The 22,500-nt window shown below is 51.1% G+C and overlaps 1 protein-coding gene across 2 annotated transcripts in view; it reads right to left on the reverse strand.

The window, feature by feature from the left end:
• Window positions 1-22,500, reverse strand: part of gabrb4 (gamma-aminobutyric acid type A receptor subunit beta4) — a 45,228-nt gene that overhangs the window by 21,608 nt on the left and 1,120 nt on the right. For both annotated transcript variants that reach the window (XM_030361266.1, XM_030361267.1), the window contains exons 1-4: window positions 22,492-22,500; window positions 20,054-20,148; window positions 2,719-2,786; window positions 425-645 (exon numbers count right to left, since the gene is read on the reverse strand). The exon at window positions 22,492-22,500 is cut by the window's right edge. In XM_030361266.1, coding sequence (XP_030217126.1) covers window positions 425-645; window positions 2,719-2,786; window positions 20,054-20,148; window positions 22,492-22,500 — 393 coding nt within the window. The remainder of the gene's footprint in view (window positions 1-424; window positions 646-2,718; window positions 2,787-20,053; window positions 20,149-22,491) is intronic.

Raw genomic sequence — 22,500 nt, forward strand, 5'->3', positions numbered from 1 at the left:
CTTCCACTCCCAAAACTACTGCAATTAAATGCCACGCTTTGTCCTTCCGGCCATTGCTCCAAAAAGGATGATTTGGTACATAAATGAAGTTGTGATAGGCTACATGAGCTGAGTATTGTGTTTTATTTTGAAAATTGACCGGATGCTCTATGGCTTTTACTTTTTCACTTCCTGCCCTGCTTACTTACGCTTAAATGACCTTCCTGTAATGATTCTTACACATATAAGGTCTTCCTTGATCCTACCTTCCTGTATCCTAAGATTCCTACCTCAGCTCAAATAGAACCTTCCTGGTTCCTACCTCAGCCCATATAAGTCCTTCCTGGTTGCTAGGGTTCCTACCTCAGCCCATATAAGTCCTTCCTGGTTGCTAGGGTTCATACCTCAGCCCATATAAGGCCTTCCTGGTTGCTAGGGTTCCTACCTCAGCCCGTACAGCACGGTTCCGTCCGGGTGCAGGCGGATCATCCGGTTCTTAACGGTGACGCCGTGCAGGAAGGACTTCTTGTCGTTCAGGAAGTAGGTGTCGGGCAGCCAGAGCTGGTCGGCCACGCGGTTGTCCAGCGTCAGGTTCAGGCTCATCTCGTTGTACGCCAGCCGCTTGTCCCGCCAGCTCTGCTGGAAATACATGGTGATGGTGTAGTCCTGGAGAGAGAGGAGAGGAGCACCGTGAGCTAATGCTAACACATGCTAATGCTAACACAGCCCCGTCGTAGGGTGGTGTAGTCCTGGAGAGAGAGGAGAGGAGCACCGTGAGCTAATGCTAACACATGCTAATGCTAACATAGCCCCGTCGTAGGGTGGTGAAGTCCTGGAGAGAGAGGAGAGGAGCACCGTGAGCTAATGCTAACACACGCTAATGCTAACACAGCCCCGTCGTAGGGTGGTGTAGTCCTGGAGAGAGAGGAGAGGAGCACCGTGAGCTAATGCTAACACATGCTAATGCTAACATAGCCCCGTCGTAGGGTGGTGAAGTCCTGGAGAGAGAGGAGAGGAGCACCGTGAGCTAATGCTAACACACGCTAATGCTAACATAGCCCCGTCGTAGGGTGGTGTAGTCCTGGAGAGAGAGGAGAGGAGCACCGTGAGCTAATGCTAACACACACTAATGCTAACATAGCCCCGTCGTAGGGTGGTGTAGTCCTGGAGAGAGAGGAGAGGAGCACCGTGAGCTAATGCTAACACATGCTAATGCTAACACAGCCCCGTCGTAGGGTGGTGTAGTCCTGGAGGGAGAGGAGAGGGGCACCGTGAGCTAATGCTAACACATGCTAATGCTAACATAACCCTGTCATAGGGGGGTGTAGTCCTGGAGATAGAGGAGAGGAGCACCGTGAGCTAATGCTAACACATGCTAATGCTAACATAGCCCCGTCGTAGGGTGCTGTAGTCCTGGAGGGAGAGGAGAGGGGCACCGTGAGCTAATGCTAACACATGCTAATGCTAACATAGCCCCGTCGTATCGGCTGGTGTAATCCTGGAAAGAGGAGAGAGGAGCAGCATGAGCTAATGCTAACACAGATTGATCTAATGCTAATACATGGTGATGGTGTAGTCCTGGAGAGATGGGAGAGGAGCACAGTGACCTGATGCTAATGCTAACATAGCCCCGTCGTATCGGGTGGTGTAGACCTGGAGAGAGGAGCAGCATGAGCTAATGCTAACATAGCCCAGTCAGATCGGGTGGTGTAGACCTGGGGAGAGGAGCAGCATGAGCTAATGCTAACATAGCCCAGTCAGATCGGGTGGTGTAGACCTGGAGAGAGGAGCAGCATGAGCCAATGCTAACATAGCCCAGTCAGATCGGGTGGTGTAGCGTACAGCGCTAACTGAGCTAATGTAATACTAACAAAGCCCGTCGTATCGGGTGGTGTAAGTTACTGCGCTAACTGAGCTAATGCTAACACAACCCCGTCAGATCGGGTGGTGTAGGGTACAGCGCTATATGTTTCTTTATTTGATCATATCCTTGTCTTCTACTTAGGAGAATGAAAAATATAAATAAATCTCTCAATGAAACCTTGCAGATCCAAACCGAGCAGATGACAAAGAAGAGGGAAAATATCAGTTTGGGAGGAAGGACTCGTTATAATTCCTGTTTCCCCAGATAAAAGCAGTCCTAAAATTAGTTGTTTTCATAGATGGCACGTATTTATAATGTTATTTTTTCCTCGATAAAAGCAGCACAGAAGTCCAATAGAACTGAGTTCTTATGACGTGTTCTTGTACATCCAGTCTTATAGTTGTGGACTGCTAAGTGGAGTGAGGAAATGTGAGTTATTCAGCTAGACATAAAATGACCTACATATCTCATATCACAGTCTTGTCTTGTCCTATTAAAGGCGTATCCCATACAAACACCACACACACACCCATGAGGCACTAGACCCTGCTTCTTCACCTTAAATACTCAAACATACATATTCCCATGCTGATTTATATTGTAATGTTTACAAAATTAAATTTAAAAATATTTATTTTACATTTACGTACTAAATAGTAGAATTTATATTAACGCTGGAGTTGGTGTGGTTTTCGGGTGTTAAGATCAAAGTTGATTAATGTAATGTAAATGTATTTGTCAAGCACATTTAAAAAACAACAACAGTTGGCCAAAGTGCAAAAAATATATTCAATGTATTTAACAAAATATTGAAACAATAAAGTCAAGCTAATGCTTGCGTGTGGGTGTGGAAAAGGGGAAGGCTACCCACTCACCATGTTGACTTCGGATATCGAGTCGATGCTGGCGATGTTGATGCTCATTCCTACGATCACTGGAAGACCTAAAAGAGGGCAGGCAGAAGAAGAGCAGAGAGTGGTTACCAATACATCCTCAACTCTCCTACATTCAGGGAAAGACCTTGAATAACACTGGTCCAAACAACTAACCATGCTAATATCAAAGCTAAGTGGCTAACCCAAATCTAACAGAACATACATAGAACATACATACATTTACAAAATGTATCCACAAACAAAAGGGATCATTCTTTTACATTTAGAAACATCGGACAACCAGTTGGCAATTTGATCCGTTGATTCAAACAAAAGAGCTTTTTGTTGAAAAGAAGCAACATTTGATTGGAAGAAAATATATGGAACCGGCCTTGAACTGCAGTGGAAATTAAAGAGAGAGATCGTCAGCTAAAAGCCATCATGTCGACACGTAGAAGACTTTTCTCCATAAACTGCTACAACAGTGTTTCGGCGTACAGCTGTGCGTTTCATCCATCCTGTCCTGGAGGAGATGGGAGCCAGCGGGGGCCATCCTGTTCTAGGCCAACATACACCCAGCCCCCCCTCTTCACTCAGCCCGCATGTAAGAGCATCCCGCTAATTCAGTCACGGGGACGGAGTTAGCAGCGAGTCAAGCGATGTCAGGCCCAGGGGGGTGGGGGGGGGGGGGGGGTGAGGGGGGGGGGCGGCGGTCTCACCGCGGGCGAGGTGGCGTCCGACCCCCCTGAACTCTGAGCGCGTGCAGATCTCCACGCCGTCAATCCTCACATCATCACCGTTACCGCCCGCCGCCTGGCACCGGGCCAAGGAAAAGACAAGTTGCGGCAAATATTCCAATCTCTGGAGGAAGGTCACCACCCGCCTCCGCCCCCCCCCACCCATCCATCTCCCACCTCCTCGGTGTCACCGCCGGGAAACGGACTAATAAATAAGGGCATGCTGTGGTCCCGGGCCGGCACCCGCTGGGCAGGGAGCAGATCCATCACCGCGATGAGCACTTATCACTTAGAAAGCCCCGTCACTGAGACAATGCTTCATTCAGACGACTGCTGTTGTTGTGGGCGTACGTACACACCGCCTCGCATGTCGTCCCAGCATGCATTAGGGCCGGGAGAATGCTCTTCTGTCAGAGCATAAATCCAGATCGTCCTCATGGCCAGCGAGCCAATAGGACGGTTCTACCATGCGTACGTTTCAGGACCTTTTAAACTCTGCTTTGGTCACGGACCACCTAGTACACGTGCTAGGAACACTCCCTCACAGGGTGATACTGTACGCTACTCCTCAGCTAACCGGGGTTCATATAAAGCGACTTACAGCTAATTCAGACATAGGTACGAGGGAACTAGGAGGTAAAGGTAGAAAGGGGACATTGGGGATCGAACCCTGAACCTTTCCCCTGTGAGTCAAACCCCCTCACTAGGCGATCGGAGACTATCCAGTCTGCGACCATATTCATCCAGCATCCATCTTAGTGGTCATTAGGGCGGAGTGGGAGAGCCTTCTAGAATGTTTGGAATCCACGACGACTCAATCGAACATGTTTAGCTCTGCGTTCGTTCCATTTCTGACCCAGGCAGCATTTAAAACCTGTTTCAGTTGAGTTGCCATGGTTTTCCCCCCGAAGGTTCTAGAAGGTTCCCCCTGCCGCTGGGAGGATGAGGTCTGTGGTCTCCTGTGTCCTCAGGAGGTCTGTGGTCTCCTGTGTCCTTCAGGAGGTCCGTGGTCTCCTGTGTCCTTCAGGAGGTCTGTGGTCTCCTGTGTCCTTCAGGAGGTCTGTGGTCTCCTGTCTCCTTCAGGAGGTCTGTGGTCTCCTGTCTCCTTCAGGAGGTCTGTGGTCTCCTGTCTCCTTCAGGAGGTCCGTGGTCCCCTGTCTCCTTCAGGAGGTCCGTGGTCTCCTGTGTCCTTCAGGAGGTCCGTGGTCTCCTGTCTCCTTCAGGAGGTCCGTGGTCTCCTGTGTCCTTCAGGAGGTCTGTGGTCTCCTGTCTCCTTCAGGAGGTCCGTGGTCTCCTGTCTCCTTAAGGAGACAGCGAGCTGTGGAGCTCTCCATACGGGCGGCGTGGACCAGGTTCCAGCGACTCTGGAGGAAGGCGGTTATGGTGCAACGGCCTGAAACCCCTCCCTCCCTCCCTCCCTCCCCCCTCTCCCCCTCAAACAGAGAGGGACCCGAGGTCGTGCAGAGGTCCACACGACACTGGCACTTCATCACTAATGTAGGGCAGAACTTCCCCCCCCCCCTCCCCCCGCTCTCCTCTCACATGACACCACAACCGTCCAGCTACACACTTCCTCCTCGGCCCGACATCACTTCCTCTCTCGCCCGGCAGCGGCACTATGGATATGCGTGTGAGGCTCGTCCGATGAGGATGTATTATGCATGCCGGCCGCCAGATTATGCTCGGTGACATTTGCCCCGTCTCCCTGGATCGGGGGGAGGGCACCCAGGGTATTTATACCCCTCGGGGGAGAGGAGGCTCTGTGCTGCTGACCTTTGACCTGCACATTATCGTTATTCTGATTTTTCCGTTTCTAATCTTATTTATTGTATTTGTCTCAGACCTTTTCTTGGGTACTCCTGAAGACAAATCTAAGACATTACTATTTTAATTTTTTTTATAATATGATATCACTGTATCGTTGCATTAATATAATGATTATTATGATAATAAGTCCTCAGACCTCCCAGGACAGCAGAGATTATTTCATATCAACATAACTGTATTGTCATTTGTACTCTGAATGGCGCGGTCGCTCGTAATGGCGCCGTTCAATAAGCCACTGGCAGCAGCTCTGAGGGTAGATAGACCCGCTGGGCCTGCGTCTGGAGGAGAAAGGTTAGGAATTAGCATATTCCTCTCCCATCATTTGCATATCATTGCATATAAAACCCTGAAGGGTTTAAGGTCGCAGAAGCTCCGCCCCTTCAGCGCAGAGCGGCGGTGGTCCTATGAGGGAGACATCTGCACGCGGACGTCACGAGACAAACGCCCGCCCACCTCGCTGCCAACCTCGTCACAGAGTGGTGACATCACCAACATCCCATCGGAGAAGGACTCCGTGGCTGTCTGAAGCACCAGGTGTCCCCTTCCTGAATCCTACGCTGTCCAGAGCCGGCGTGGTCGTGGTGGGACAGACGGGAGGCGATGCAGGAGCCGCTCAGAGCAGACGAGGGACAGAACGGGAACATGGGACATGGCGGTGTTCGGTACGACATGGCTCTGGGAACACTCTAGCCCCCCGACTCCTCGGCCCGGTTTCATCAGCGACTTCCTCCCACCCCCGCTCCCGCTCTTACAGTATTGATCGAGGAGGCCGGGGGGCCGGGGGGGGGTCCGGGGGGGGCCGGCCTCAGACCCACTGCCTCCATTAGGGCGCCTCCAAGCTTGGCCTCACTCTGGACTCCAAACTACCAGCGAGCGCACAGACCTTGACTGAAAGCCTTGGTCCTTCCACCGACGCCGCCTGCTACAATAAATGCCCTTCAGTGTTTCCATATTCCCTGACCCATCACTTTCTCAAATAAAAAATAGAAAGAACCATCACAAAAAAAAAATGTGAGACCATTTTCCAGCACCCCGTGAAAGCAACCAGAAACAGTTTCCCCCAGAGATGTCAAAGTACATTCGTTCACGAGATGAAAACAGAACGCGGAGAAAGTCCCTCTCTCCCTCCATCCCCCCTCTCTCTCTCTCTCTCTCTCTCTCTCTCCCTCTCCCTCTCGCTCCCTCTCTCTCTCTCTCCCTCTCTCTCTCTCCCTCTCTCTATTGCTTTCTATTTCTCCAGCTCTGCATATTTTGACCCGGCTTCAGTGAAACAGAGGAATCCACTTTGTCACTATACAGCCTCCGAGAGTAAAACCATTACCCGCGACCGCGCTTCACAAGACGGGGAAAGGGGGAAAATACGACACTTCAGCAAAAGCACATTGAAGTAGTCTCCTGTCAATTTGGCCTAACTTAAAACACGCTGTAGAGGCAAGAATTTAAAAGGAAACCACCGCATTCGGCACAAACAGCTAACCCGCGACGGACAGAGAGTGATGCTGCCGGCGTTGTATCAGCGTTATTGAACGATAACTCAAAAGCAGGACAAGATTGTTCGCTGTGCGACGATGGCAAAAATAAAAAACTGGTGGCGTTTGGCCGTGTTCCTACAGAGGTACGTCTCCTCACGCCAGCCGACACACGGCGTAGCGCCCTGTTGATCACGCCATGCCCTCGATTCAGTCGACTCAAATGTAGTGGGCCCCCCCCCACACACACACACACACACACACACACACACACACACACACACACACACACACACACACACACACACACACACACACACACACACACACACACACACACACACACACAGACGAAAACCTTCTGATAATCAACTCATTGCTTAGCAACAGTGGTTCCATAGCAACTGTGGAGTATTTTCTGTGCTCTCCCTGTTCAGCAGCACGGTGTGCTGGCTTCAGCCGGTCTGTGTCCACATTAGGTTTTTTTAAACGCTACGGTATGATTTCTGTTGAGATATCTTTATGGGAGACAAAAAAAACGCATTGGATGAACCAACTTGCTGTCTCACACTACATGCCGTAAATAACCCCTCACCACCATTTCCTCCATCATCACCACGTCACCAAAGTGGTGGGGGGAAGGGGGCTGCTTTGATTTTCTTTGTGTTGTGTTTGTGTTTGCTTTCGGTCGATCCCACATCCTTTAAACTCCCGCTCCACGTCTGTGGAGGGCGATTATAGTGGAAATGGGACGTTTAGATTATACATTTACTGTGATTCTACTCTCATTTATTAAACAGTGGGCAGAGAAGACACAAAGGTCTTAAGAACAGAGTAGAGACAAAGGTCTGAAGAACACAGAGACGCACTTGACGAACCACCAGAAAGCTAACCTCAATAGAAACACTAGTTTAAACCCTGATAGAAACACTAGTCTAAACCCTGATGGAAACACTAGTTTAACCCTGATGGAAACACTAGTTTAAACCCTGATGGAGACACTAGTCTAAACCCTGATAGAAACACTAGTTTAAACCCTGATGGAGACACTAGTCTGAGCCCTGATAGAAACACTAGTCTGAGCCCTGATAGAAGCACTAGTATGAGCCCTGATAGAAGCACTAGTCTGAGCCCTGATAGAAGCACTAGTCTGAGCCCTGATAGAAGCACTAGTCTGAGCCCTGATAGAAGCACTAGTCTGAGCCCTGATAGAAGCACTAGTCTGAGCCCTGATAGAAGCACTAGTATGAGCCCTGATAGAAGCACTAGTCTGAGCCCTGATAGAAGCACTAGTCTGAGCCCTGATAGAAGCACTAGTCTGAGCCCTGATAGAAGCACTAGTCTGAGCCCTGATAGAAGCACTAGTCTGAGCCCTGATAGAAGCACTAGTTGGCGCCGGGGCATGTCTTGGCGTACATGTGTACCTCATCCCGCCCATGGATAAGAAACAGAGAGCAGGACAATAACCTGAAGGAATAACAGAGACACTCTTTTGGTTACAGAACAAAGAGATACTCCCGCTGACGTTGGCTGTTTTTAAGGAAAGGAACACGCAAAGAGAGCAAACAGCTAAAAGGACGTAGTTAATTAGTGATATGAATTGAATAGTAAAAATAATCATAATAACAACATTGTTAAGATGCCTCACGTGTAATGACTATAAATCCTTCCGGTAATGAATCATCTGTTTCATTCCAAGAGTCTATTGTGGTGGAGGAGCATTGATCAATGGATGCTGCAGGCCGCCTGACACTTTCATGTAAGACACTGAAACACTCCCAAATGGAAACAATAAATCACCCGCAAACCTATTCATCTGTGGAGAATATGACATATTGTGATGGAATAACTGTTTACCGGATGCTGTTTATACATAAAATACACGCTCATGAATATTTATAATCTATACCAGATCAAGGAACACTTTCTGTTCTACTTTGCAGAAGAGCGTTGTTGGAGCGTGGCTCCACTCATGGAAATGGACCGTTTCTAACATGCCAGGTCTGCTGAAAAACGCTGCTTCTGTGGCCAATATTTGCCCCCCCCCCCCCTATGAATTCTTTAGTCCAGAGCCGTACACACCCCCCCTCTCCGGCCGTATGTTCCCGCTCCTATATCGGTCGTAATGTATGGAGCTCAGAGTGCTTTCTGCAAACAGCAGAACTCACTCATGCCAAAGTTCCTGTGCAACCATTTGTATCAAAAGGCTTCCAGGTTTCCATTTTCTCCTCTTTTCATCGTTCCATTTTTGCGCCACAGTTATGAATTTGTTATGAAGGACACTGCCGAGTGTTTCCACGCACCACGCCCGTCCTGATAGTTTTTAGTCGACTGCCGTGGAGCCGTGATGGATGGAAGAATGACCCACAAAGAGCGGAAGAGCGCTGGTCCCACCGACCCAACGAAGCAGCCGTACCGCGAGCAGCGACCCTGGTGGGATTAGACGCCTTTATCCATGAGACCTCCTGCGTCTCACCTGGAGACGCAGGAGGGCTGGGAGCAGTTGGGGGCTGGGGGACATTACCTTAGACCAAACCCGAGACTTTATTCTCCCAAAAGCAGAAGAAAGCCCTCCATTACACGTCTGAAGAGCTCTCTGAGTTTGTCCGGGTTGAATATGGGTCCATTCTTGTATCGGTTTGTATTTCCCATTTTGTGGCTTCAAGATGGCCGCCTGCCAGGTTGAAGGTTGGACCACAGCGAGCGCGTCAGAGGAGATGGAGTTCAGCGACAAACCGAGAATCCCAGGATGTCTGGTTCCTCCATTATGGGTTCTAAAGGCCCGTAATGTTCCCCAAACCGCCGACTCTCCTGCACTACCCTCTAGAGCGACGTCTGCTGGTCCAACATTTACACGGAGTAGAGAGGAAAAGTAGTCTTAAAAAAGGGTTTGGGAAACATAGAAAACACCTCAAATGAACCATAATGATTTGGATCCTCAGGAACCGAAAACCCAAATAATCCAAACAATAGCGTACGAGAATCATCTTCTCCTTAGATTTGACTTTGTGCCAGTCAAAGGACTTCAGGACAGAGATGCTAACTAACTAGTTAGCATCGAAATAGTTTAGCACCAAAAGTTGTGACGCTTTATAATCAAAGTGACTCACACTGAATTCACAAACAGATCATGAACATTCTGAGGAATGCCTACAGGAAGGTTACGGACATTAAGGACCTGAACCTCAACTATCCTATCCTAACAGTAACTGTGGCGGTGATAGTATAGTCAGAGTATAGTAACAGTAGTAGTAATATTGGTAGTAATAGTTTAGTCACAGTATAGTAACAGTAGTAGTAATAATGGTCGTAATAGTCCCAGTGTAGTAACAGCAGTAGTAATATCAGTAGTCATAGTATAGTCCCAGTATAGTAACAGCAAAGTAATATTGGTACTAGTAATAGTATTGTCCCAGTATGGTAAAAGTAGTAGTAATATTGGTAGTATTAGTATAGTCCCAGTATAGTAACAGTAGTAGTAATATTGGTAGTAATAGTAATAGTTTAGTTAAAGTAACGGCAACAGTAATAGTATATTAGTAGTAATATATTAACAGTAAAAGTAATATAGATAGTAATAATAGTCATATTAAAGTCATAGTCGTCATTATGGTATTAGAAATGATAGTAAAGGTAATGGAGATAGTACTAGTATTAGTAATAGTTGTATTAGTAATAGGGATAGTAAAAGTATTAGCAATAGTAGCATGGATGGTCATCGTATGAGCAATAGTTGTAGTAATGAGGTAATAGTAGCTGCAGTAACAGTATTAGTAATAGTAATATTAATAGTATTAGTAATAGTTAAGCTGATCAGTCCATCATCCACTTGCGATGTCGCAAAATGATGGATTGTGAAATGGCCGCTTCAAAGCTGGACATGATGAGGAGAGGAGATTCCCACCATTCAATGGATTTATCACCATGACATGAGCCGTCCTTAGAGATAGCCCTAATGCTGTGCAACACACGTGTATACATATATATCTAAAGCATGGGGTTCAGTCATGTGGGGGTTCCTCCTGGCGCCACGGTCGTTTGTCAGCGGGACGCGAGCGGACGCCGGATCCTTGTTTATCTATCGGCGCCACGGCGACGCCCTGCCCTTGGTCCCCCCCCCGCCCCCCCCCCCCCCCGCTGTCAAGGACACGCCTCTCATCAATCACTCAGCCGCCGAGGACCGGAGGATGGGGGGTGAGGGTGAGGGTGAGGGGAGGGAGAGGGTGAGGGTGAGGGGAGGGAGAGGGTGAGGGGAGGGAGAGGGTGAGGGTGAGGGGAAGGTTGGAGGGTGTAGGTGAGGTGAGGGAGAGGGTGAGGGTGAGGGGAGGGAGAGGGTGAGGGTGAGGGTGAGGGTAGGGAGAGGGTGAGGGTGAGGGGAGGGAGAGGGTGAGGCGAGGGTGAGGGGAGGGTGACGCTGGACACCAAGTTTTTTTTACGTGTACTTTGCATTCTGTTTTATCCTATCAGAGGTTCTCTTGTGTCTGTGTGGGGGGAGGGGGTAAACACCGGTCTGCATGAGGAGACGAGGCCTGTGCCATGGGCTGCACCCCCCCACCGACTGCCCCCCCCCCACCCGCTGCACCCCGTCACCCACTGCCCCCCCCACCCACTGCCCCCCCCCCCACCCCCACCTCAGACCACACCCTTCATTTAATCTGAACAGAGGACCTGAGTGGGGAGAGGAGTGGCCGCCTTCAGCTGTTTTCTCTCTTCTCTGCGCTCATAAATCTCTCCGTCGCCACGGCGACCGCCTCCATGCGGCCCGCCGTCCGTAAACTCCGCCCTCCATCCTCCGCCCTCCATCCTCCACCCTCTATTCCTCCACCCTCTATCCTCCACCCTCTATCCTCCACCCTCCATCCTCCACCCTCTATCCTCCAGCCTCTATCCTCCACCCTCTATCCTCTACCCTCCACCCTCTATCCTCCACCCTCTATCCTCTATCCTCCACCCTCCATCCTCTATCCTCCACCCTCTATCCTCCATCCTCCACCCTCTATCCTCCAGCCTCTATCCTCCACCCTCTATCCTCCACCCTCCACCCTCTATCCTCCACCCTCTATCCTCTATCCTCCAACCTCTATCCTCCACCCTCTATCCTCTATCCTCCACCCTCTATCCTCCACCCTTTATCCTCTATCCTCCATCCTCCACCCTCTATCCTCCAGCCTCTATCCTCCACCCTCTATCCTCCACCCTCTATCCTCCACCCTCTATCCTCTACCCTCCACCCTCTATCCTCTATCCTCCACCCTCTATCCTCTATCCTCCACCCTCTATCCTCTATCCTCCACCCTCTATCCTCCACCCTTTATCCTCTATCCTCCACCCTCTATCCTCCATCCTCCACCCTCTATCCTCCAGCCTCTATCCTCCACCCTCTATCCTCCACCCTCTATCCTCCACCCTCTATCCTCCACCCTCTATCCTCCACCCTCTATCACTGCCTGGAATCAACCAAGGTGGAGCCGAAATTCAAGTGAACCGCCCAAACCATCGGGGGACATAATTCCAGAAGGTCCATCCACTTGACGTAGTTTCCTCCCTACATCAGCTACGTCCTTACCCTACATCAGCTACGTCCTTACCCTACATCAGCTACGTCCTCTCTCCCAGTGGCTCCGTTCTGTGGTGACTGGTTTCCACCCTACATCAGCTACGTCCTCTCTCCCAGTGGCTCCGTTCTTTGGTGACTGGTTTCCACCCTACATCAGCTATGTCCTCTCTCCCAGTAGCTCCGTTCTTTGGTGACTGGTTTCCACCCTACATCAGCTACGTCCTCTCTCCCAGTAGCTCCGTTCTGTGGTGACTGGTTTCCACCCTACATCAGCTACGTCCTCTCTCCCAGTAGCTCCGTTCTGTGGTGACTGGTTTCCACCCTACATCAGCTACGTCCTCTCTCCCAGTAGCTCCGTTCTGTGGTGACTGGTTTCCACCCGCTGCTCCATCGCCGTGTCGTTAGAACTGGCCCGCGGGCGCAGCTGGGTCTATGGCTGAGGGGGGGGGGGCTGGGAGTACCAGTGAGAGGGGAGGTGTGAGCCAGGTCACCCGTCACGCGGCGCCTGGCACTACTCCACCACCCAGCGAGGGCGCTCTGGGCGGCGTGGGGATCAGGTGGTCGCTGGGCGGCGCTCACGGCCCACGCCGTCTCTGGCTCCGCCCCCTATAGGGGGGGGCCCGGTAGAGGAGGTGTTTCAGTGGAAGTAAAGGAACTGAAAGGACGCGCTTGGTTCTGTGGAATATGGTTGCGTGTTTCACAGAGTGGGTCGTCTGTAGACCTCGTGAAGTTGGTGTTTTCTGGAACAGATGATCGCGTCGCTTGTGTCTCGCACCATCGGGCGAGTTATCGGAACACAATAACAGAATGTGCACACGACGCGAGAACATTCGAGAACTTCCCAATGCTGCGACTCAGTGCTGTGATTCACCGCCACCCCAGCGATATCTTCTCACACATCCCTCCTGCTATTGCACCTCTCCCTGTTTCCATTGCATGGGTGTCATGTTATTTAAATGCTCATTACAAGCTGTTTCAAACCCTATAGCGACCACACCAGAGATGGATGGATCCGTCTACCGGTTGTGATGTCACTAAAGCACTAACTTGTACATTCCGACGACCACCTATATCTTGGAAGCATAGCAGCATTGGCATGTCAGCAATAATGTCAAAGTAATCGTTCAGTGATTAATCGTGGCATGATTTATCATTATGGGGAACATGCTTATGTTCAGAACCGCCACAGCCTTTCTCATGCGAGACAAAACAAGTTCTCATTAGCCGAGGATACGGTGTATACACGTTGATTTAAGGGCTGATTATGGTCCCACGTTCACACTACACAAGGACCACGGAGGTGCTTCCACGCAGTCGTGAACCTGTTGGTTCTGAGTCGGGTTTTAGTGAGCGGACCAATCACAGCCCTCGCTGCTGCGTCACCTCGACGGAGGGTTAACGTATTGGGAGGCGCACGTCAGGGCCTTGCGGTGGACGCAAGGAGGGTCCGCGAGAACGTAACGGGTCCGTAACCCCCTTGCGTTGCGTGAACGTGGGACATCAGCCTTGTCAACGTGGGACAAATGACCTGAACTCTCTCTCCCCTCAACATGGTGGAGTATATATGGTCCATTCTGAATCTTTAGAAGAAAACACTTACTACTATACTGATAGATGAGCAATGTTTGCTACAGTCCACTGGGTAGGCTGCTAGACAGATCTATCTGTCACACATCTAGGTGAACACGCTCACTTGTGATGTCATAAGGGGCAGACTTCCAAAACGGCTTGTAACGGCTAATCACACCACACCTGGTGGCATGCCATGGGACCTTTAAGTCATTTGACGTTTCTTTATGTCTTAATCTATGTGGCTTTATTAAAAAATATTTTAAAACTGACTTTATACTACAGCATTCACCGCATTTTCTGCAGGAAATGCATTTTCTAGTTATTGTATAGTTTTTATATAGTCGAGTCTCGAGACTCAGAACGTAGGGCTGCCCTCAACTTGGACCAGTTAAGAACAATAGCTCTATGTTCTATGTTTTATACGCGCTATGGTATTGCTAACAACACGTTAGCATGTCACTGCTCTGCTCCGCCTGCTGCTACGTCCAGATTGAGCTCTTCCAAAGCCCCGTCCATCACGGGACCGATCGCCGTCTCCCCGAGACGCTCCACGCGCGGCGGCGGAGCTATATCTCATCCGATAACCTTTCTGAAGCACAAAGCGTATGCATGCGCACCGAGGGGATCCCACGGGGGCAGGCGCTCTCTCTGTTCCTCCCTCTGGTTCAGACGGGACAGAGCTCCTCCTGTCCGGAACAGACCGGCTCGTACGTCAGACACAACCCCATTGAGCATCTGCTACCCTCCATGGCTCACGTTCTCCTCGCTCCAAAGCGACAGAACTCAAAACCAAACAGGAGGAGGGTTAGGGGTACGGGGCGCCTCAACCTACAGGTAGACGGTGGACATTGGGGTTCGAACCCAGAGCCATCGGGCTGGGGGAGTCCACCCCCTCCCCGGTAGACCACCCAGCACCTCATGGTGGAACTCATCACAATGGGAATTGAGATGCATTTCCAGCGCTCTGAAACCATTACAAGAACACTCTGAAGCAATCATTGATTTATTTCAACTGCAGCGCGAGAGTTATTTAAGAGTGTAACTATGAAGCATGATGAGCCGTTCGCCGGAGCCCCGCCCGTCACTGCTGGCCCCGCCGGGCTCCGTCTCTCTCTGTACCTTAAAACGTTTCCACCTCGCTGTGGAATCGACCGCCGCAAATCACCTCCCGCCGTGATTTATGAGACGAGCGGACGCACGCGCGGCAGCATTACCCAGACCAGCACGCGCGGCAGCATTACCACGTCTGTGGAATGAATTTGATTTTCTCAACAGCTTTCCTCATCTGCGCCGTACAGAGTCCCTCGCATCAGACGTGTGCGTGTCCGTCGTTCCGGACGCACCTCAACAGGACACGGGGGAAATCGGGGAAAGAGGCGAACGTCGGCATGAACGTTTCCTCGGGATGAAATGTTCCAGGGGGGAATTTCCACTCCTAGTTCAAGCACAAGTCGGATTGATTAGCTACTGCTACTCTGCTAATGGCCGTATTGGTTGTGCTCGGCTTGTGATTAATCAACAATCACCGTAGTGACTATCTATCGGCTGCTATAGCAACCGCAGCATAGCCCAGAAACATGAATGTTAATAGCGCCACTTGGGGAACAGCATGTTTCACCAGGAGAGTGAGCAGAGTGTAAAGTGTTTAGAGAGATACTTTACGAGACAATAGTTGCAGCAGCATGCCCTCCATGCTGTCATCGACCCATTAACGACAGAGGCCCCGCCCTGCCGCCACATAAACCCTGATCGTTTGTGTTTCCCATCCATGAACTCCACGTCCTGGGAGCTGAACGAAGCAACAGGGGTGTGTTCAGAGCGTCCGTTATCCATCTCCACCTCCAGGCGGCTTAATGGTCGCCGCTCCGGACCGTAAAAGCCATCTCCGAGGTGGATGATGACAGCCGGGTCTAAACGGTGTCCTTCTGAGAGGACACCGGGGGTATGTGGTCGAGGACATGACTTACAGCCTGAATGGTCTCTCCCAACCCCCCCTCTGTGGAGCAGCCCGTCTCTAGCTCTTCCAACCTTTCCGGGCGGGGTTCTTCCCAGAGTCGATCCGATCCAAGCCGCGCTGTGCCCGGGGTCACCCATGGTACCGGCTGCCTTGCTCGATGGCCCCGGGGTAGGAATTGGCCGATTCCTCTCGTCCCCATTTCTCCTCAACCCAAGGGTCAGACGCGCCAACGGCCCCCGGGAACTTTAGAAGCCCCAATACCACCGAGCATAAGCTCATTCAAAATGTCTGCCAAGAAATCTCTCTCTCTCTCTCGCTCTCTCTCTCTCCGTCTCCCTCTCTCCCTCTCCCTCTCCCTCTCTCTCTCTCTCTCTCTCTCTCTCTCTCTCTCTCTCTCTCTCTCTCTCTCTCGTATTTGTCCGGTGGATCAGCAGGTCAATGAGAACATGGATCTGAGATCCAAGCTCATGGTCCCGCAAGCGTTCTAACGATGTGAACGCGTAACATCGTGTTTCTGTGTTTAACCCTTAGATTGTCTCTGGTTTACCTGTCCTTTGTTAAGTCGTTCTCCGAAATGGATATGTGTGACATGGGGACTGAGATGTAGCCATTGATCGTTGGATCGCATACTAACCAGTTTGAGCCCGGTCCAACAGAACCGCTGGGACCGGGCTCAAACTGAGCCTGGACCCGCTGTGGTTTCTGGACTCAGACGGTTTAAGGTGTCTGTAAGGCAGCCGATATCAGCTAGCAAGAACGCTGGGCGTCGGAGTACGACTTTCAATACAGGCTTAAGGTCAAAGACAGTTATCACTGGATGGAAACAACAGCTGCGTCTTAGAGTCTAGTCTTGGTGCGATGTTGGAGATATCTATATGGGATGAGAGGCGTCAAAAGACCTCTGTATTGGATTGTACGTCAGCAGTATTCAATTTTACAATTTTTATGATATTCACTATATAGAAGTAGCAACTTTGAACTGGCATGATTTACTTCAACTACAACATTGTTTATTAATCTGGAAAGCAATGGTCACTTCCTTTCAAACAAGCGTACATTAATGGTTTTTAGGTGTTTTTTAAAATTTGAGTAAAAGTTATTGTGGTGAATGTTATTTTATTACTTATTTACGAGATACCCGTGTCCAACAACTTTGAACTCCTAGCCCTCTCCCCCGCTTGAAGGACAGTGAAACGCACTTAGGGAAGTAGGCTAAAAGCTGCTAAACCAAACATACATCCGCGCGGAGGTGGAAGATATGGGAACTGGGAGAGGCCACTCTGTTCTGATGGTCACACTGGGGAATCCATCTACCCAGCACGGTGCACACGCAGATAGGAGGGGGTTCAGTTTGGACCACAACCTCCGTTCTCTTGATCCGCCTCTGTCAGTGGCGGTCCGTGAGACGAAGCCATTGCACTCACATTTGTTTTTAAACCTAATTATGCGTCTTTCCCACTAGTGAATCTGATGATTATTTAGATTCATGAGGATGAAGGGGTCTTGCATTCGGGCCACAAATCGCCGAATCAGCACCAGACACAGAACAAACACCACAATGATGCTCAGCACCAGACACAGAACAAACACCACAATGATGCTCTGCTCGTTTTACCTTTTCCCCATCTCGCCTCTACCAGTTTTACAGACCAGTTCAGTGCATTGGAGAGGCCACTGGTTTGACAGACCAGTTGAGCGCCAGGGAGCAGCCACTGGTTTTACAGACCAGTTCAGTGCCAGGGAGCAGCCACTGGTTTTACAGACCAGTTCAGTGCCAGGGAGCAGCCACTGGTTTTACAGACCAGTTCAGCCCCTGGGGGCAGCCACTGGTTTTGCTCTGGTGTTTTTATCCCCCCTGATCAATATTTATGACTCGGACCATTTATAGAACCGCCTTTTAATTGGATCAACAGCGACTATCGGGAATATTTTGACAGACAACGAAACAAACCAATCCGATGCCGGCGTGACCCCGGGGTCAGATCGTTAGCAGAATCATTAACCCCCGACTTAAAACGGGATTATGGCGTTATTGCCATCGATTCAGCGCCGGGCGGAACACGGCGACAACAACCCGACGACACCCCAGCGTCTCAGCGGGCCGAGAGAGGAGAAGCCTCCACGCCTCAGGGGCCCCACTCCCCCCAGGGGCCCCGCTCCCCCCAGGGGCCCCGCTCCCCCCAGGGGCCCCGTTCACCCAGGGGCCCCTTTCACCCAGGGGCCCCGCTCCCCCCAGGGGCCCCGTTCACCCCAGGGGCCCCGCTCCCCCCAGGGGCCCCGTTCACCCCAGGGGCCCCGCTCCCCCCAGGGGCCCCTCTCACCTAGGGGCCCCGCTCCCCCCAGGGGCCCCGCTCCCCCCAGGGGCCCCGTTCACCCCAGGGGCCCCTGGGTGAGAGGGACCCCTGGGGTGAACGGGGCCTCTCAGGGGCCCGGCCAACGCCTCCTCCACGCAGACACCGCCACCTCCTACAGTAATGCTATGAGGAGCACCTCAGAAGATGTGGGGCTGTGCAGCGCCCCGTCCCGGCCCGGCCCCGGCCCCGACCCAGCCCCGGCCCCGGCGCAGGGCCAGGGCCGGGTCTGCCCTCCCAGCTCCTCCCCTCTCCAGACGGGAGGGGGGAGCTGAGTCGGGGGGTTCTGTTGGAGCTGCTCCTCTGAACGGGTCTCAGCCCACCCTGGGAGGGGTCTGTATTGAACGCACCTAGATGACCCGAGGGAAGTTCTTCCTTCTTGGATATCGGAGTGTATTTTAGAGTATGTTAGCGATGGATACTAGAGGTTCCTTAGTCAGAGTTGAACACCTCTGTTGACCGTAAACACTGTAGTAGCAGCACGTACAAAAGAGGAGATCCAACCTGACACAAAGACCTACTCCCTGAACTATGAATTACTGCCCATTATAATTAACCATTGCCAAACAATGGATAGGTAGCATAGAAGACATATACAAATTAGCAATCATATATTACAGAGCACTGTTTTCCATTTAATGGGGGGAAATAAGCTGCATAAAACCATTTGAAACCAGACGATTCCTAAAAGTGACTTTCATTATTTAAAAAGAATCCATCCAGTCTCCCGGGTCCCACTCTGCAGTAGGTCTCCGTGTAAGGCTCCGCCTCCTGGAGGAGGTCTCTGTGTGAGGCTCCTCCTCCCGGAGGAGGTCTCTGTGTGTGAGGCTCCTCCTCCTGTAGGAGGTCTCTGTGTGTGAGGCTCCTCCTCCTCTAGGGGGTCTCTCTGTGTGAGGCTCCTCCTCCTGTAGGTGGTCTCTGTGTGTGAGGCTCAGCCTCCTATAGGAGGTCTGTGTGTGAGGCTCCTCCTCCTGTAGGAGGTCTCTGTGTGAGGCTCCTCCTCCCGGAGGAGGTCTCTGTGTGTGAGGCTCCTCCTCCTGTAGGAGGTCTCTGTGTGTGAGGCTCAGCCTCCTATAGGAGGTCTGTGTGTGAGGCTCCTCCTCCTGTAGGAGGTCTCTGTGTGAGGCTCCTCCTCCTCTAGGAGGTCTCTGTGTGAGGCTCCTCCTCCTGTAGGAGGTGTCTGTGTGTGAGGCTCCTCCTCCTCTTGGAGGTCTCTCTGTGTGAGGCTCCTCCTCCTGTAGGAGGTCTCTGTGTGTGAGGCTCAGCCTCCTATAGGAGGTCTTTGTGTGAGGCTCCTCCTCCTGTAGGAGGTCTCTGTGTGTGAGGCTCCTCCTCCTGTAGGAGGTCTCTGTGTGTGAGGCTCCTCCTCCTTTAGGAGGTCTTTGTGTGTGAGGCTCCTCCTCCTGGAGGCAGTCTCTGTGTGTGAGGCTCCTCCTCCTCACGGTGAGAACCCCCAGACCTCCCAGCCCTCCGTTACACCCAGGACACACACGAGCCGACCATCGTCACCCCCGGTCTGAGAGCTCTGCCTCTCCCTCCTCACCCCCCTCCCCCCCCTCCCCCCCGGTCTAAGAGCTCTGCCTCTCCTCCCTCACCCCCTCCTCCCCCCCGGTCTGAGAGCTCTGCCTCTCCTCCCTCACCCCCTCCCACCCACCCCCCCCCCCGGTCTGAGAGCTCTGCCTCTCCTCCATCACCCCCTCCCCACCCCCCCGGTCTGAGAGCTCTGCCTCTCCTCCCTCACCCCCTCCCTGAGCCGTGAGTCATAACCCTCTCCCCGCTAACCCCCCCCCACATCATCAATACACCGGGATGTGATTTAAGCAACGACGACAGCAACAGGGCAGAGACGGCGCTTCTGAACGTACCTCCGAAATCAGGCCTGAGACGGATGTCATATCCCTTCAGCAGTTTGTCCACGGTTGTCTTGGCAACAGACATTCCTGTGTTTCCAGTGGAGGTGCTGGGGAGGGAAGGCATGACAGTTAGCCATTTTATCCGGAAAACACAATCAAACAGAATGGGGTCGGATCACACGAGGACTCCTGTGCTGAGAATCCCGGAGTCTCTGTTCTGTACCTTCTGCCGTATTGTCTGGTTGTAACCCGGTCGACTAGCAGCTGAACCGCTCGGTTTAGGGGAGACACACGGTTGTGATTCACCGAGACATTATAAGGCGTGCAGTTTAATGCTATCTGTCCATCGTTTCACCATGTCAGTCGTCACGTTAATATGCAACGCATGTGGGTGAATTTATTTAATTAATAATCACATTAGGAAGATGATGGATGAGGCTCCATTTCCAAGAGGAACTATATATATGTTATAAATATTAATAAAATAACGACCACTTGATATAGGTGCGAGTGAGAGAGAGAGAGAGAGAGAGAGAGAGAGAGAGAGAGAGAGAGAGAGAGAGAGAGAGAGAGAGAGAGAGAGAGAGAGAGAGAGAAATAACAACTGTGGCACCTTTAACACCGGCACAGAGAACCCCCCCCCCTTACTCAAACACTCACACATACACACACTAGGCCTACACACAAACACCCCCCCCCCCCCCACGCACACACACACACACACACATCTATAGTGTGCAGTGTGTGTGTGTGTGTGTGTGTGTGTGTGTGTGTGTGTGTGTGTGTGTGTGTGTGTGTGTGTGTGTGTGTGTGTGTGTGTGTGTGTGTGTGAAGGGCGGAGAAACGCGTGTCACTTCACATCACAGCCCCCACCGCCGCGGCCCTTGACGTCCGTCCAGGTGCCGGAGCGGCTGGTCACGCCGCCCAATCTCGAGCCTTTCAAGGCAGCGGTCGGCCTCCGGTACACCTGTAGCGCTGATTGGACGCCCAGCGTGGGGCCGGGGAGGCGGAGTCCTGCCCCGGCGACGGGGTTTAACGATACCGCGGGTCGGAACACGACCACCACGGCTCAGAAACACGATATCCCGGCTACATCCGTGAACCGACACCGACACGCACGTCACGAACACGTGTAGGCCGACACGTCTCGATGAAACGGTATTGGTGATCGGGAGAGCCAATGGAAGGGCCCCGTGGAGTCGGTTGACAGGTGTCAGACGTGGGTTGATTAGTCCACTAAAGGTACAGATGAAAACATCACGTGGGTAGCCCATTAGACCAAGCGGAGGCCACCCTGTGAACTGGTTCCCATTAAGCCCCCAGTACGCTGCTAGCCTTGGTCAGGCCTATTTGTTGAAAGATCTATTCAGCCCAGTGGTGCTGCTTGCGAGGAGGCCTGATTGGAGACATGTGTTCATATGACCAGCGTCTGTGCGTTGAGCCCTTAACGTCCAGGATGGGGAGCAGAGGTTCTGTTGAGCTCCTCGGCCTCCGAGCAGCTCGGATCAACCGAGAGCCGTGTCGGATCACACGTTCGATTCGTCATCGTTTGATTTGCTAATTGATTGGTTGATTAATTTCTGATTGATTGATTGGATTCAGACGCTGGCGCCACGGTGACACTTGCAGTCAACAGATTGTCTGCGTTGGATTTGTGATGAAGGCGTCAATATTCGAGGTCGAAAATCGCCTACATTGTGTGAAGATATAAACGCGTTCATATGTAGTATACATATATATCTCCATTTTGTTATCTAGAGGAGGTTAGGCTGGATGATGTGCACGCGCATGTTTTTACGCTCGCTCGCGTCACATCGGAGCCTAAACGTGCACTCGTGTGAATCATTACTCAATGTACCATCTTATAGTACATGACCATCTTATAGTATATAACCAAGTTATAGTGCATTAACATCTTATAGTGCATGACCATGTTGAAGTATATAACCATGGTATAGTGCATAAACATGTTATAGGGCATTACCATCTTATAGTACATGGCCATGTTATAGTATATAACCTGGATAGTGCATTAGGATGTTATAGAACATCAACATGTTATAGTACATGACCATGTCATATTGCATTACCATGTTATAGTGCATTACCATCTGATGTTATAATGTTCATTACCATGTTATAGTACATGGCCATGTTATAGTGCATTACCATGTTATAGTACATGGCCATGTTATAGTGCATTAGCCTACAATCTTATTGTAGTGTTAAAATGTTATACTATATTACCATGTTATAGTAAAGGACCATGTTATATTATATGTTATAGTACCATGTTATAGTACATGACCATGTTATATTATATCGACATGTTATAGTGCCATCTTCTAGTACACGGAGTGTATTTGGACTCGAGCAATTCGCCTGATTGTGTTTCATCATGAATGCATCAGTTTGGTTCTCGGTTGGATCCTGAGTGTTTTTTGTCTTACCTTGGAACG

The sequence above is a fragment of the Gadus morhua genome, chromosome 7 (assembly GCF_902167405.1).
Source record: "Gadus morhua chromosome 7, gadMor3.0, whole genome shotgun sequence".
Classification (NCBI taxonomy): Eukaryota; Metazoa; Chordata; class Actinopteri; order Gadiformes; family Gadidae; genus Gadus; species Gadus morhua.